The 18,372-nt window shown below is 29.2% G+C and overlaps 1 protein-coding gene across 1 annotated transcript; it reads left to right on the top strand.

Annotated features, from left to right (window-relative positions):
- The first annotated feature begins 804 nt into the window (after positions 1-804).
- On the top strand, positions 805-17,665 carry LOC130669183 (long-chain fatty acid transport protein 4-like). Its single transcript, XM_057471949.1, has 12 exons — positions 805-1,154; positions 5,401-5,551; positions 5,744-5,981; positions 8,023-8,254; positions 8,913-9,114; positions 9,278-9,470; positions 10,551-10,691; positions 14,553-14,757; positions 14,852-14,942; positions 15,051-15,204; positions 17,213-17,268; positions 17,331-17,665. Exons 1-12 carry the CDS (start codon positions 1,033-1,035, stop codon positions 17,427-17,429), a joined length of 1,884 nt encoding a protein of 627 aa, XP_057327932.1. The 5' UTR covers positions 805-1,032; the 3' UTR covers positions 17,430-17,665.
- The last annotated feature ends 707 nt before the right edge of the window (positions 17,666-18,372 follow it).

Genomic DNA, 18,372 nt, shown 5'->3' with positions numbered 1-18,372 from the left:
TTGTATAAAATTGTATATAAATATATAGACTTGTATACATTTTGTATAGAATTGTATACAATTTTTATAGAATTGTATACAATTTTTATACAGTTGTATACAATTGGATCGGGCCATTTTTTGTATATAATTTTATACAATTGTATAAAATCTTTTTTCATCGGGCAGACTATTAAAATGACTTGTATATTATTAAAATACAATTGTGTTATACTTATTTGCGAATATCACACGTGTAAAGAATAAAAAATATCCAATCCAAAATTTTTTAGAGGGCCCACTTTGCCCTAATTTTCGATTTTTTAATTTTAATGGACGCAGCATAATGAAGTGAAAATAAGGATCAAGAGTCTAAAAAAAAATAAACGCATGGAAAAAATGAATAATATTATAATTATTTTCCTTAAAGGGCCCACTCTGTCCCCCTCTCCCCTACTATTTTCTTTACTGAGTATAACTTTAAAAACTATATTTTTGCTATTTTGTACCGTATTTTCAATATTGAATCTGGACATATTTTTTATTTCATATTAAATATTTATAAAATTGATAGCTTAAATGTCCACAATATAAATAATTTAAAATAAGTTATAAAAATCCTTTGAATTATATAATTTTTATTATAGATAACATTTTTGATAAAAAAAAATTAATTTATCAATTTTGATTGTGCAGTAAAAATAAAAAAATGATAAAAATCTTGTCATAAAATAATGTCTAAGAATTTACCGATCGCGACGCCCATGTCTCCTTAATAACGAACATTCATTGTGCCTCTGTGATGTAGACTCTCGTCATTTCAGTTTCAGTCATCGTTGCAGCGTCCGCCTGCGTTGATCATAAGTGAACTTGATGATCACATCATCTCATTTCTAGTACTCTATTTATCTCACGTTATATAAATAACATTCCTTATTTTATTGACTTAAGAGCCGATTATTATTTAACTCTAATGTGAAATTATATGATTAATTTTATTATAAACGTTTTTTTTTAATTTTATAAATTTCCAAAAATACTTTTTTATTTATCATGATGGGATTTTATCAGATAGGCTTGTCTGCAGTGATCGCTATTACTGCCGCCTATCTTTTTACCGGAAGTCGATGGCGCACATTATTTATCATTTACAAAACTCTACCCAGAGATATAACGTAAGTAGCTTTTTTGTTTTTAATTTTTCGCTATCTTTTGTTTATGGAGTGATGCAAAAAATAATATATTTTTCAATATTTGTAATTGTATGAAACAATAAACAATAATAATTCATTGTTAATTTTCCACAAGAAATTTAGTAAGCGCACATATTAAAATATTTTGGAGTTTTAAATGTAACAACGCAGTACCACGATAAGGCTGTTAACGTTTTGAATACATCACAAGTGTATGAGTTAAAATAAACTCAGTGGTATAGCATCTGTGCATTCATGTTAATTTAATATCGTATGACATACTTATTTATTTATTTATTTTTTTGGACTGGTTTTTTTTATGGTTACTTATGCGAAACAAATAATTAGACAATTTTGAAAACAGTATTTTTTATTTGAATAATATTTTGTAATTATTTTATGTACCTGAAAATCGTAGCGTTTTTTGTGCAACAAAAATAAAACAATTTATGTAATTTGACTACTTGAGAGGTAGTTAAGGGTGGTCTGCAATTTTAGTTGACATACTAGCATCTATGCGAAACATTTCGAAAATCTAAATCCCATAGATTTTCTATTTTTCATTTTATTCTTTTGTTTTCGTTCCGCGAAAAACGTTCAGATCTTCAGATCCATATTATTTTAGCATAATAACAACCAATATTTAATATTTATATCTATGTACTAGTTGATATATATATTCGGACTAAAACCATGTTTATAATAACATTTTTTAGACTTTATTCTATTCGATACATATATGGTATTACAGTGCGTCCATGAAATAATGTATTAGCATTATTAGTCCACATGTAATCATCCATGCAGAGAATAGACTCTAAAAATTATTTTGTCAACTAAATAGATCTGATAAGCCGTGATTCATTTAATGATATAAATGATATATGATTTGATTGTGGCGGAATTTTGTGAAGTTATCCCTGGTAGAAATTTTTCGGACTTTTCTCTGAATAACTCTGAAAAAGTCTTTAGAACTGAGTTTTTTATAGAAAATTACTAAAAATTTTCACCAGGGATCAATATTTTAATAACTTCATTAGCCAGTAAAAACTTCACAAACTTCCGCCACAATTAAATTACATCGTGGAAGTGAAGTCAGATTCACTTTCAGTTTTCACTTCATATTACTATAATAAACGTAAGAAAATAATCGTTGAGTATAAAAAAATAATAATAAAATAAATAATAATAAGTGTAAAATAATACAACTGAATATAATGTTTTGAATTGATCAAAATTATTAAATTGTCAACAATATACCCGCTCGGCAAAAAGATAGCGCGTAGAGTTCTTAAAGATAACATTTTCATAATCTGACATCCGAAGTAATTATCCTAGAAATAACATAAAGGTATCAGAAAAGATTCTAATGTGCCATCTAGTGGCATCTTTTAGAGTTCATCGAAAAGATATCAAAAAGATATAAAAAAATAAATTAATATCTATAAAATGTAATTATAAACTTTTTTAATGATTAATAACTATATATACACATATATATTAGGCCTCGGGCAACCCCATATCCGGCCAACGGAGTCGAATTCAACTTCAAATCCAAATCAAATTAATTTTTAAATCAGATTAAATTCATAGGTCGGCGACGGGCAAATTTCGGGCTCGTAAAATTAGATGATTTGGCCATGATTACCGATTAATCGGAAAGTTATCTTTTCGATGTTGTAGAGATATCTATAGTTATCATTAAGCTATCTTTTTAATTTCTTTGAAATTACTTTGACAGAGAGTTGTCAAAAAAATAGTATTTTTTTGAGTTCTAAAAGATATCATTTTTTTTATAACATTGTGTTATCTTTTTGACATTGATGCCAAACGGGTAAAATTATTTTTAATGTTATTGTAATATATTTAGATATATAATTCAAATGAAGGGAATTTCATTTAAATAACATTAGTAATTTAGATTTCAACATTAAAAAAAAAAAAAAAAATGGAAGTAATTGCGATCACATCTTGAACTGACACTTAAAAGGTGTGAAATTTTCAGAAAAATTGAAGAGGTCGAACTTCTTGAAAACGTTAATCTTAATCTTCAAACGTTATTGACTAATCGATAACTACTTCAAATAATTGTTTTCCTAAAAGTACATGTCAAGACAAAAGAAATGATGACCGGATTTTTATGGAAATCGATACTTATCTTCATTCGATTATCCATTGAAAATTTTTCACCTCGAAATTTTAAAAATCAATAACTCAGTAACGGTTTGGAATAAAAGACTAAAAATTGGTGTACCAGCAGTTTCAATACGTATTAAAACATATGAAAAAATTCGCGAAATCAAAACGGTTCTCGTAAAAAGCTTGGTGATTTGATATGGAATACCCCATATGTATAAATGTCTATAGAGAATTTGAATTCATTTGTAGCGACCGTAAGATATATTCAATTCTGTGATTAATGATACAAAAATAATTAAATTGACGACAATGTAAACATTAATTATATTTATAGAGTATTAACGTAGGCCTGATAACAATAATAATAATAATTTTAATAATATTAAAAATTTGTGTACATAATATATATATATATATATTAGACTGATTCAAAAAAATCGACTAATTTTTTTTTCATTCATTACATCGAAAATATTGTTGGGAATGACGAAAAAAAAATACTGTGAAAGTTTGAGCTCTTAATATTAATATTAACAACTGCCGCATCGCAATTTTCTATTTCCTGTTTAAATAACATGGGAAAATTTATTTTTTAAGCTTTGGAATTTTGTAGCTCACGGTGGGACCAATACTTCCAAATGTTCAAGACATATTCCTATGGGAAATTCGACGCTCTACAAAAAAGGTCTCTTATAATTTTTCGATATTTTTATTTCTTCAAAAGTAATTCGAAGTTAAAATTAGATTGACGATAAATTTTCACATTTTTGAAATTTTTTGAGGCAACCATCAACTTTATCCGAAAATTTTAAAGGACATTTTTTGTAGAGCATTTTATTTCCTACAACTTATCCCGGAGAAAATTTTCGATATTTCTCATAAGTCGTAAGTTATTCGCAATTAACTGAAAATTTAATATAATTAATTTTAAGCAACAAAATTTAAATTATTTAAGAAAATTTTCAGTTAATTGCAAATAACATACGACTTATGAAAAATATGGAAAAGTTTTTCTGAGATAAGTTGTAGGAAATAAAATGCTCTACAAAAAATGTCCTTTAAAATTTTCGGATAAAGTTGATGGTTGCCTCAAAAAATTTCAAAAATGTGAAAATTTATCGTCAATCTAATTTTAACTTCGAATTACTTTTGAAGAAATAATAATACCGAAAAATTATAAGAGACCTTTTTTGTAGAGCGTCGAATTTCCCATAAGAATATGTCTTGAACATTCAAAAGTATTGGTCCCACCGTGAGCTACAAAATTCCAAAGCTTAAAACATAAATTTTCCCATGTTATTTAAACGGGAAATAGGAAATTGCGATGCGGCAGTTGTTAATATTAATATTAAGAGCTCAAACTTTCACAGTATTTGTTTTTCGTCATTTCCAACAATATTTTCAATACAATGAAGAAAAAAAAAATTCATCGATTTATTTGAATCAGTCTATTATATATATATAATAGTAAAATAAAAATGTTATTGATTTGAGCTTCGTACTGAGTTCGTAAATAAATACAACCATGGTGGGGTAAGAGTGTCAATTTAGTTGTTAAATAAAGTATGATACAATAATGCTGACGATGCCCGTACAGTTATCCAGGGCTTTGTAATTTGAGATTAATATCGATAAAATAGACGCGGTAATTAAATTGTAATATAGTGATATTGAAAATAGGATATGTATATATATATATATATATATATATATACTAAGTATTAAATCTTTAGAGGATTTTCCATCTATTCTCTTTATCACACATGTGAACAAATGAAACGGTCCTTGTTGTACTTACATTAGCAAATAGAAATTTAAAATAAGCCGTTCTCAGATACAAACTGAAATTTCTGAACGAGATGAATTTCATTCGATAAATAATAACTTTATGCATCGAATGAAATATTTTTGTAATAATTTGGGTCTTTATCAATGAAAACGGTTCATTAGAAAATCACTTGTTTCACTCTCTTAAAGTTGGAAAATTTTTTTTGCATTAGATTCGCTTGAACCTCCTTAATGTTGCCTGTCTTTCTGCGCTGGTTAATTATATTAATGAAATAAAATTTTATTGTTAAACATGTTACAGAGGAGCATTTAGATTTTTTAAAGTAAATTTTTTACTATGGTATTGGGAAAAACGTGGGTTTACAGTTGCTAAATTATTGCATAGACAAGCCCAAGCTTATCCACACAAAATAGCTTTAATTTATGAAAATCAAGAATGGACTTATAATCAGGTGAATATTTTATAACGGTTATGAGCAATAAATAATTAAATTATTTATTGCTATAACATCCTTCATACCTATTAGTAATCACCAATCACTAATTTCTTAACATACATATCACAATGATAATTGATGAATGAACACGTGAATAATGACCGTCAATTTGCATTTACATAATAACACTATCAATTTCCACTGCAGTTAGATGATTTTACTGACCGATTAGCATATTGCATTCGCACCCAACCAATCAATCGTGGTGATAGTGTTGCCTTACTTATGGGAAATCATCCAGAGTATGTTGGAATTTGGCTAGGATTAAGTAAAGCAGGTTTTGTAACTGCCTTGATTAATACAAATTTACGTAAAGATGTTTTAATACACAGTATCAAAGCAGCCGGTTGTAAAGCTATTATTTTTGGATCAGACTTCAAAGATGGTAAAAAATATATACTATTTAGTATTTAATAAAATTTAATTATTTTTTATATAATGCATGCTCAAAATAAACGCCGCAAAATGCCTAACATCGGTCTCATAAACTTTTTTATTAAACACTGGTCATTTCTGATTAATCGGATGGAGTGTTTAAATTTTTCCAAACCACTAATTAATGCATCTCTTATATCTCGAAATTTGACAAAAGTTGGCGTGACATATCCCTACTCTATAATCCATGTTATCGAAACTGTCAAGATAGGTTATCAGGAATTCACCTTTACTCAGGGCTATATCACTAGCAAAAAAAAAATTTCTCTAGACTACACATGCAACTTATATTTAATGACAAACAACTGTTGGCGTATAGATCATCATTCTGCGTCACTTTAAGTTTATAACCTTATTTATACATGACATGAAATGTTTTTTAGACTTTTTATAGGTTAGTGTTCATGCTTGCTAATTGATGAAACAATGAATTATAGATATGATCTTATTTTCGATTAACCTTCTCCGGTTGACCTTGAGTCCCTACTCTTAATTTGAATCGTCCGTCTTCGTCTTAAAGTAAGAGAGCGCTAGTCTGTTTAGTAGAGAAAGGATAGAAAAAATAGTTGAAGGGGGAGCATGCATACACTACTACGATTGAACCGTTACTCACATAACCTCACTAAGAACTGTGATTGGTTTTATCTCCAAACAGCTCACACCGATACTCTTCGAGACGGATTATTAGGAAAGGGTTAAATAAAGAAATTTTTAATTCAACTTTGAATAATTAAATACATAAACGATTAATTAACTTTTTTGATAATTGAATAACTTAATTAAACAACATAATTACACGTTGATTTTTATAAAGACAAATTATCAGAATCAATTCGACTGCATGGCGCCAACTTTAGGAATTTCACGGCGTTTTAATTTTGAGAATTCATTATATAAAATATTGTAGACACCCGGGTAAAAAAAATTGTCGAAAAAAGGTTAAAAAAGTGTTGACTGTTCTAAGCTTCAAAACGAGACACAACGACGAACTTTTTTTAAACGATTTTCAAACTTCTGAAAATACATAGAAAAAAATAATTGACTTAGTAATTCAAATGAACATTTTTCAGCGCAAAATACGTTCAGAAAAAACGGATTTTGAACTATTTCTAACAATTTTTCATTTTAGCATATCTTAATAATAGTCTTTTCGGCGCTTGACTGTGGATGCGCGCGCAATTTTTAGCCAAACGGACCTGGCAAAAAGGTTGTATTTTTTAACACGCTATATCTTAATAAATAATAGAGATAGACGAAAGATGATTCAGGCATTATTTGTGTACTTTGATGCAAAGAAGCTAATTTTGTCATTCTTTAAGAGCTATCAATCATACTTTTCTTGTAATTTAAGTTTTAACAATTAAATTAATTATAACAAAAAACTGGACCACCGTAGAACTTTTTAATTATCAAAATCGGTTTCCTCGCATCAAATTACGTAAATACTCGTTGAAAAATCTAATCGAATTAATTTTGCATACAGCCATGCGAATAGTGGCGAAAGGACTATAATATTGGGATATTTTTTGAATTTTCAAAAGTTTAAAAAACGTTCAAAAAAAGTTCGTCGTTGTATCACGTTTTTAAGCTTAGAATATAGTCGTCCCAATGAAAGCTTGGGATTTTTTTCCCACCAGTTCTTTCCCCTACCACCAGAATATTAGAATGAGCGCAAGCGTCATTCGAATATGCGCATGTGCAAAGCCACTAAAACCAACATTTAAAGGGTGTGGGAAGGAACCGTAGTGGGGAAAAAATCCCAAGCTTTCGTCGAGATGACTATAGTCATCACTTTTTTAATCTTTTTGTAACAATTTTTTTTACCCGGGCAACTAGTGATGTCGAGTATAATACCCTCGTTCGGTCGGTAACACGCGCTGATCCTTATGTTCTTAAGCCCCGTACTCGAGTATTATACACAATGGCACTAGTTGTCTAAGATACTATTTCCATAACTTTTTTCAGTCAGTAATTTTTTTTCTTTTTAACAGCGATCGATGAAATAAAAACAAAATTACCTGATCTAGCTTTATATCAATGGTCAGAAAATAAAAATCAATCAATTTTACAAGATGCATTTGATTTAAATAGTTTAGTAGATAAAAATTCATCTAAAAGTATCGATATTGATTTATCATTCGGTCATCCTCGAGATAAATTAATTTATATATACACATCCGGTACTACTGGAATGCCAAAAGCTGCAGTTATTAATAATCTCAGGTAAAGTCCAATTAATGTGTTCTTATATATTCGTCTCATACCCGTACAAAAATGGATTGATCACTCATTGATCACTGACTGATCAATTATTAATCACGGATTGATCAACAACTCATCGTTAATTGATCAATAATTGATCAGTCAGTAATCAACCATAGATCAATGAGAGATCACTTAAAGATCAATAGCTGATCACTCTGAGGAGAATAATCTGATAGTAATCAATCAGAGATCAGTAGAGATCACCCAGTGATCAATCAGCGATAATCTATAGATCACTCGGAGATATCATAAAAATTGTGATTTTCATTTAAACACTGGACGATTTTTATGCGATTTTCGAATGATCTATAGGTCGTCGCTGATTGATCACTGGGTGATCTCTAACTGATCTCTGATTGATCACTATCAGATTATTCTCCTCAGAGTGATCAGCTATTGATCTTTAAGTGATCTCTCATTGATCTGTGGTTGATTACTGACTGATCAACTATTGATCAATTAACGATGAGTTGTTGATCAATCCATGATCGATGATTGATCAGTCAGTGATCAATGAGTGATCAATCCATTTTTGTACGGGTAATTATGTTTTTATTATACATCGTACAAAGTTCCAATAAAAGGTTGAAATTTTGTTTTTTTAAATTTTTTTTAGGTATATGGTGATATCTTGTGGTGTTTATTACATGCTCGGCCTTCGGCAAACGGATCGTGTTTATGATGCACTGCCACTGTACCATTCAGCAGGTGGTATTGTCGGTGTTGGTCAAGCACTTTGCACTGGAATAACAGTGGTGTTGCGAAAAAAATTCAGCGCCTCTAAATTCTGGGATGACTGTATTCAGTACGATTGCACTGTAAATTTTTGATTATTTTTTTTTTTTTTTAATAAAATTTTCTATTTATTTAATGAAAATAAGAAACCAATATTTTCATTCTATTTTTTTGTTTTTTTCATACATTTATTTGAAAAATATGTAAATGGATGAATTGATTATTTTAAATCTCATTTGAATTTAGGTTGCTCAATACATAGGTGAAATTTGTCGATTTTTACTATCAGTACCACCTAGTCCTAACGATACTAATCACAAAATCCGTTTGATGTTTGGCAATGGATTACGACCGCAAATATGGAAAACTTTTGTTAACCGATTCCAGATTAAACAAATTGGTGAATTCTATGGTGCCACTGAAGGAAATTCTAATTTAGGTAATTAACGTGTTGATAGTATAATGATCAAATATTTCACGCCATAAAAAATAAATGTTGTAGTGAATGATAAAAGAAATGTTAATCGTATAAAGTTTTGATAGTATACAAAAATTTGCAGCGTAAAAAAATGTATCTATAGTGAAATACGAATTACACGACCATTAATTAGATTTAAAATAAAGTTGGCACAACTCACGTGCTCATTCAAAAAGTGATCAACTGATAACGCTATTATGTGCAAAAAAGTATTAAAAAAAAATAGTCATGTGGGTAAGTGTGCGCACGCCCATCCATTTCGTACCAAAACTCGTGGATTTTCACACATTTACCCAGTGCGCACAGTTGCCTTACATGACTCTAATGATAAAAGAGAAAATGACAGCTAAATTTTTTCATTAATTGCCAGTTTGAGGTTTTTATTAATTATAATTAAACCCAAAAAATTATAAAAAAATTCTCAAAAAGGTTCTTCTATTTAAGTACGGAAAAAAATAATCGGTAGCCGCTTCCGATTAATTATCGGTAACAGCTACCGATTATCAATCGATAGTTGGTACCGATTTCAATCGGTAACGGCTACCAAAATAATCAGTAGCTGTTTCTTCTATTTAAGCATGGAAAAAAATAATCGGTAGCCGCTATCGATTATTTTTCGGCAACGGCTACCAAATTAATCGGTAGCTGTTGCCGATTATTTTGGTAGTAGCTACCGAAAACAAATCTGTAACTGCTACCGAAATTATCGGTAGCTGCTACCGATTTTTTTTATCCGCGAAGATTTAAGTGCAATAAAAAATAAAATAGATCAATCGGTTGTGTATTCTTTAAATTATTGTGTTTACTAACATCCGTACATATTGACGGACATCACAATTTTTTCAAAATTTTTCAACTCACGTGAGTAAATCAGTTGGGAACCAGTAAGCGTTAGCAGAACACATATCACTACAGTCCTGGGAAATATTCAAAAAAAAAATGTTTCCTGTTCATAACAAGTGCAGTTTTATTTGAAATTCATTACTAAAAAATTTTATAAATTAATTGTCATTGAATAATTCGCATGTACTATTATTTCAGTCAATATTGATAACAGAGTAGGTGCCGTCGGCTTCATACCAAAATTTGCCGGGCGTTTATATCCCGTAACTCTATTGAGGATTGATGAAGAGACCGGTGAGCCAATTAGACGAAATGGATTATGCGTTCCCTGCAAAGCAGGTTAGTGTGGAATTATTTTAATATAACGTGTAATTGCGAACCGACTGGTTATTATAATTATATACTACAATATCATTAATATCATTAATATTATTAATTATATATGGATAGCTTTTGTTTTATACTTAAGTAAAGCTAATATAATATATAAATCAGAAATTAATATCGTGAAATAGATTAAACTTTACTATTTTATTTGGCCATTATACGAAATTACTGCTCCACTTAATTTCAATTAACAATTATCCAATTAAGTGCGTATTGTGATTTGGATACATTTTATTAAAACCTACGTAAAAGTAATTTTAATACAGAAAATGATTATTTGGCTAAATGATGCATTTTGGTTTACATTAAAATATTTTTGAATGATAAACTTGTGGATATTTTTCGTATTGCAATCCAAATTTTTTTAATTACTTATCGAATCTCAAAATTTTATTGATCAATGTGCAAAATGTAATATAAAACATTAATTGAAAGTGAATTTAATTGAAAATCAACCATTAAAAAGAACAAAAATGTTTAAAGTGCCGTAATTACCATTAAATTGATAGTTTTCATCTTAAGTACGCCAGTAGGTTCATTAGTAAGTCTGATGTTGATGTTCCCTGTTGCTTTTGATCATCTATCTAATAGTATTTTCTAGCAGATCCGAATCACAGTAATTACCGTAATTTCCCGCAATTTACGGTATCCAACAGAATTACCGCATTCTACGGTAACAGGCAATTTACCATAATTTACGGTATTTTGCTATTTTACCGCAAATTACGGTAAATTGCCGCAGTTTACCTAAGCTGCGGTAAGTTACCGTAAATTACGGTAATTCTGCTAGCTACCGTAAATTAAGTAAATTACGGTAATTACCATAATTGACCGCAAAATACCGTATTGTACTGCAAATTTGCCATATTTTACGGTAATTTGTTTTAAATTACAGTAGAATACAGTAACCTACGGTAAAATACGGTAATTCTGCTAGCTACCGCAAATGAAGTAAATTACGGTAATTACCATAATTTACCGCTATATACCGTATTGTACTGCATATTTACCATATTTTACGGTAATTTGTGCCAAATTACAGTAGAATACGGCAACCTACGGTAAAATACGGTAATTTGCGATAAAAATGTGGTAGAATTGGTAAATTTTGGTATTTTTACCGTAGCATAGTGAAATACTTCACTTTACGGTAAAATTCCTAAATAATTGTCACAAATTTACGGTGAATTACCGAACTTTCACCGTAAAATACCATAATTTGCTGTAATTCTTTCGGCTAGCAGTAAATTACCGTAATTTGTGGTAATTTACCGTAATTGAGATCTGCCAGGGAATGAAAGCTAAAACACTGTAGTGAGCTTCACTGCAATAGTCCGGTAAAAACTGGATTCAGATAGTAGAGTATTTCTCTGCATTTACATACATGCTATAGACTTGAATTATGATTTAAATAACTGAAGTATGTCAATTCAAACTTATTCGAAGCATGTCATTTATTTCTTAAGCTTTAGATATACCTTATCTAAACTCCACTGTCCATCTGAGAGTAATAAATAAATTATTCAGTTACATTAAATGATATCAGATCTAAATCAATACTTATTAACTTAATATTTGGAAGAAAAAGGAAACTTTAATATTTGTTAGTTATATTTTGAGGTAGAGTTTAGATATTTTGTAAGTTACTAATGTTTTATTTTGAAAATTCGTGCGTGTCAAAGTCCGATGAAGTGGCAATGTGTCACGAAGCATCTCTTATATAAATGAATTGCTAAATTACACAATTAACTAAATGATTTTTATTCCTTTGAAAATTAAATTAATTGTATTAATATCAAAATTATTTATTTAATCAACTTAACAAAAACAATCATTAGTTGGCCTTATTTTTTAAACCTTTAAGTACTAATGATTGAGCCACTGATTGTAATTTTTATACAATCGACTTAATTTTCATTACTTCGACGTCAAATACAACAGATTAAATGAATTTTTTTTATGTTTATTAGGCTGGACCAAAAAAATCCATTTTTTTTTTAACGATACTGTGAAAATATGATTTGGGATGACAAAAAAAAGTTATTGTGAAAATTTGAGCCCTTAATATTGATAATAAGAGGTGTATCATCGCAATTTTTGATTTTTTTTTAATGAGCGGATTTTTGTCTCATAACTCTCAAACAATTGAGATAAACGAAATAGACTTGAATACATTTCTTGTAGGAAATTAAATGCTCTACAAAAAAGGTCTGATTGAAATTTTTTTTTCAGATGAACCGTTTCCTTATAATCAATCGTTGAACATTGGTATGATTTTACAATTTGATTGTTCAACTTTAAAATTTTGTAATTAATTTAAAAATCAGTTTCCGAAAAAAAGCCAATAAATATTCTCCTAGGAAATTTAATGCTCTACAAAAAAGTCACCTAACAATTTTTGCTAAATTCACTCCTTCGAAAGTTGAAGATGTAAAGTTAAAGTTAAGTCAATACGACTTCATTAACCTTGAATAACTTTCAAAGGAGTGAATTTAGCAAAAATTTTTAAGAGACCTCTTTTGTAGAGCACTAACTTTCCTTTGAGAACATCTATTGGCTTTTTTTCGGAAACTGATTTTAACATTAATTTTTAAATTTCAAAGTTGACCAATCAAATTGTAAAATCATACCAATGTTCAACGATTGATTATAAGGAAACGGTTTATCTGAAAAAAATTTTCAATCAGACCTTTTTTGTAGAGCATTTAATTTCATACAAGAAATATTTTTGACTCTATTTCGTTTATCGCGATTGTTTGAGAGTTATGAGACAAAAACCCGCTCGTTAAAAAAAAATCAAAAATAGCGACGATACACCTCTTGATATCAATATTAAGGGCTCAAATTTTCAAAATAATTTTTTTTTTGTCATCCTAGATAATATTTTAACAGTATTTTTACAGAAAAAAAAAATCGGTCTATCGGTTAACCCTGCGGGTCAGCCCCAAAACTTCCCGCTGTTTTCGAGCTCCTCGAGCTCGAAAACACTATTGTATGCCATTGTTTTCTAAAAAACCATTTTTTTGCATTTCTTTCTCCCACGATGTCTCGCGAACGAATAAACCGATTTTGATGGTTGAGGCGGCAATCGACGTGTTTTATCAAGTTCTAAAGCTGATCAAATTTTGAAATTGATTTATTCAGTCGATTTTGAGAAATTTCAAAAAAACAAAAACAAAATTTTTTTTGAATTCTTTCGTCAACGGTTTCTCTTGAACGAATGAACCGATTTTGATGGTTGAGGTGGCATTCGACGCGGCTTATGAAGCTCTAGAGCCTAGTCCATTTTGGAATCAATCCATCGAGCACATTAAAAGTTATCAAAAAAAAACATTTTTGAAAAAATTTTATTTTTGAAATATCTCCGAACGCACCCGACCGATTAAGCTCCAGTTTTTACAGCTTCAAGATATTAACAAGCTACGTCGAATGACACCTCAAAGATCAAAATCGGTTCATCCGTTCAAAAGTTATGAATATTTACATACATACGTACGTACGTACGTACACACATACATACACTCGAACATCATCGTGAAATTAGTCAGAATAGCTTCCTAGAACCTCAAAACGTCAAAATCTGATAGAAATTCGGTTTTTGCAAATCGGACCGAAACCAATAACTTCCCGAATTTTTGAAAATTTTCAATTTTCTTAGCGGGAAGTTAAAAATAGTCGATTTTTTTGGCCCAGTCTAATATTTATTATAGTTGTTAAGATTTAAAAACTTTAAGAATACGTGGAACAGTGAAAAAGAACAATCGCGAGCAAATTACTTTGTTTTTGTCGACTAATTTTTAAATTATTTATTAGGCGAACCAGGAATATTTGTTGGTAAAATAAACCCTAAGAAAGCAGTAAATGATTTTAGTGGGTACGCTGATGAAAAAGAATCTGAAAAAAAAATTCTTTATGATGTTTTCCAAAAAGGAGACCGGGTTTTTAATTCAGGTGACATTTTAGTAATGGATGAGCTTGGATATTTTTATTTTAAAGATAGAAGAGGAGATACGTACAGGTGAAACTTTATAACAAAGTTTTTTTAAAATTATAGTAAAAAACTAAGTGCTTTTAATAATTTATTATCTTAATAAATTTTTTTTTTACGATAGGTGGAAAGGTGAAAATGTTGCAACAGCTGAAGTAGAAGCTGTCATCAGTAACATTTTAAGTTTAAAAGACTGCGTTGTTTATGGTGTTGAAGTATATTATTATTTTATTATTATTATTATTTTTTTTTTATTTTGTATTTGTTCATTTAATCCTTTTTGTAGAACAATATTAAATTCAAGTTATTCCATTTAATTTAAGATTCCCGGGAATGAGGGTAAAGCTGGAATGGCTGCAATCTACGATCCCGAAAATTCATTAAATCTTCAAGAGTTGGCGGAAGGTCTAAAAAAAGGTTTACCGTCATACGCTCGACCACTTTTTGTTAGAGTTTTATCACAGTTACCTCTAACAGGTAAATTTATTTATTTTTAAGTATTATTATTAATATTATGATTATTATTATTATTACGAGCAACCTGCAGTCACTGCGTGACTGCCCAAATATCACTACTAAATTTATAAAATACGCAGAAAAAAAGGATTTCTTGCCGCAAAAAATTTTAATTTGCACCAAGAAATTTTATGCATTATCAATTAAATACAAAAATTGTCTTGGGGCGAGAAAAGATTTTTTTGGTCAAAAAATAATTCCTTGCACCAACTAATTTTTTCTAGTTCTAAATAAATTTTTGTTTTCAATTCACAATGCAACAAAATTTATTGGGGTAAGTAAAAATTTTCTTTAGGCGAGTAAAGATTTTTTGTGTCAATGAATCCTTTCTTTTTCTACGCACACTTTTTTGGCTTTGAGAAGCTTCCTAAAACCAAAAGGGAGTAGAAAAATCTGTCATTTTGGAATAAGTACTGCGATATAAATAATATAACTATATATTCAGTGACATTCAGTCATATTGAGTGACAGAATAATTAAAGTATTAATTTATTTAAAGAAAATAAATACGATCGTCTTTTTTTCCGCGTAATTTACATGTAATTTGAATAATATAGCTAAATCTATTTGTCTTAATACTTGGCAATTAAAAAGAATTTAAACTATGAAAAGGTACAAATTCAAGTCAAGACCTATCTAATGATACCCATTTCAATAACATTAACTAATTCTATCATATAGATATGGCGGGAACAAAATTTTCCTTATTCTCTTAATAATATAGATTATTATTATTATTATTATTATTATTATTATTTCGAGCAACCTACAGTCACTACGTGACTGCTTAAGTATTACTGGCGAGTTTATTATATATAATTTAAATTTCACTGCTTATTAAAATCTCTACTATAAACTTTACTCTAGAATCTTTTGTTTATTTTTATTATCATTGAAATTTGATAAGACAAATATTATCATTAACTCGCAAATTTATTGATTTCGATGATTGTACAGTCATGAGATTCTTGAAGAAAAAAATCTGTCTATCCTCCTCTCCTTGAGCTCGAAAACATTGTTGCTTATACGAAAATATTTTTATATGCTGTCGTTTTCGGAAAATAAACGTTTTTTACCATTTTTTCTCCAACGATATTTCTCAAATGAATTGACCGATTGAGAAGGTTAAGGTGGCAATCGACGCGTTTAATTGAGTTCTAAAGCTGATCAAATTTTGAAATTGATTTATATGGTTGTTTTTAAGATATTTCGAAAAAACTAAAAGAAAAAAATTTTGTAATTTCTTTCGACAACGGTTTCTCTTGAACGAATGATCCGATTTTGATGGTTGAGGTGGCATTCGACGCGGTTTATAAAGTTTCAGAGCTGATTAGATTTTGGAATCAATCCACTAAGCACATTAAAAGTTATCCAAAAAAAACATTTTTGAAAAAATTTTATTTTTGGAATATCTCCGAACGCACGTTACCGATCAAGCTCAATTTTTTCACGGCTTCAAGATATTGACAAGCCGCGTCGAATGACACCTTGACGATCAAAATCGGTTCATCCGTTCAAAAGTTACAGATACTTACACACGTACGTACGGACGTACATACATACATAAACTCGGGCATCATCTTGAAATTAGTCAGAAAAGCTTCTTAGAACCTCAAAACGTCAAAGTCTGATAGAAATTCGATTTTCGAAAATCGGACCGAAACCAATAAATTCCCGAATTTTTGAAAATTTTCAATTTTCTTAGCGGGAAGTTAAAAATACGATCGTCTTTTTTTCTGCCTGATTTAAATGAGATTCAAATGACATAGATGAATAGATTCATGTCGATAATTGGTAATAAAAGCGAGTTTGAGCCATGAAAAGACACAAATCCAAGTCTAGATCTTATTAACGATACCAAATTTAAAATCATCAAGTTATTCTATCACATAAATTTGGCTGGAACAAAATTTTCATTATTTTCTTAATAGTATAGATTATTATAATCATTATTATTATGTTGATGCAGGTACATTCAAACTTCAAAAACGTGATCTTCAAAGAGAAGGATACAATGTAACAAAGGTACCTAAATAATATATTGTAAAATTGACGATAAAATTAATAATGGATTTTTATTTTTATAGATCAAAGATCCTGTATACATTTTAGATAAATCTGGCAGCTATATAAAATTCACTGAACAAGACTATCAACGTTTATTAACGGAAAAACTGCGAGTTTAATTGTAAATACTTTGAATTATTAAAATAATGTTGACCAAAAAGATAAGAAATTATTAGAGATTTGAAAAATAAAATTAAAAGATGTAAAACTATATTTTCATAAAAAATAAAAAAATTAAATATTTTTTAATTATATAGAAAACAAGTTTTGGAAATCCAAAATTGCACGACTGTTAATACTTATTTTATTGTCAATAAACAAAAAAAAAAATAATGCCACAAAAAAATTGTTTTTCTTTCTTTCTGTTTCTGGTAACATTCACTACGTCCCCAAAGCCGAGACACCTGTAAATATGCGCTCGCGCTCCTGGTAAGTCGAGAGTTCATATGTATGTAGATTAGGGTGGGTCAAGAAATATGAATACTTCTTTTTTTGTTCATTTCTGCAACTTTTTCAATTTTAGGTCAGTTCCATACATAAAAATTCATATTTCGCCATTTATTAAGCGTACAGCAATTTAAAGTGTATTTCTGTGTAGGAAATCGGACGATTTTCAAAACAACTATCTTACGATTTCTTCGTTAGTCTCACCAATTAAAAGATATTAAAGATCAAAGTTCGAAGAATTGAAGGAAAAATCGTTTTTGCTTCTTATTTTTATGACTCTCTAAATAGTAAATATAATGAACTGAACAATACACTTTTTCGTAGGAAATTAACTGATCTTTAAAAATGGTCTCTTATGTTTAGTCGATTAAAATAAGCATTAAGAAGATATTCGTATCCGAAGCTCAATGTATACCGGCTTCAATGCATATCTAGAAAAAAATTCATTTAATTTTCAACTTCCCGCTATGAAAAAAATTGTAAATTTTCAAAAATTCGGGAAGTTATTAGTTTCGGTCCGATTTACGAAGATCGAATTTCTAACAGATCTTAAAGTTTTGAACTTCTAGGAAGCTATTCTGACTAATTTCAATATGATGTCCGAGTGTATGTATG

The sequence above is a fragment of the Microplitis mediator genome, chromosome 5 (genome assembly GCF_029852145.1).
Source record: "Microplitis mediator isolate UGA2020A chromosome 5, iyMicMedi2.1, whole genome shotgun sequence".
Lineage (NCBI taxonomy): Eukaryota > Metazoa > Arthropoda > Insecta > Hymenoptera > Braconidae > Microplitis > Microplitis mediator.
The sequence above is the reverse complement of the archived record's forward strand: the minus strand, read 5'-3'. Positions and strand labels throughout refer to the sequence as shown.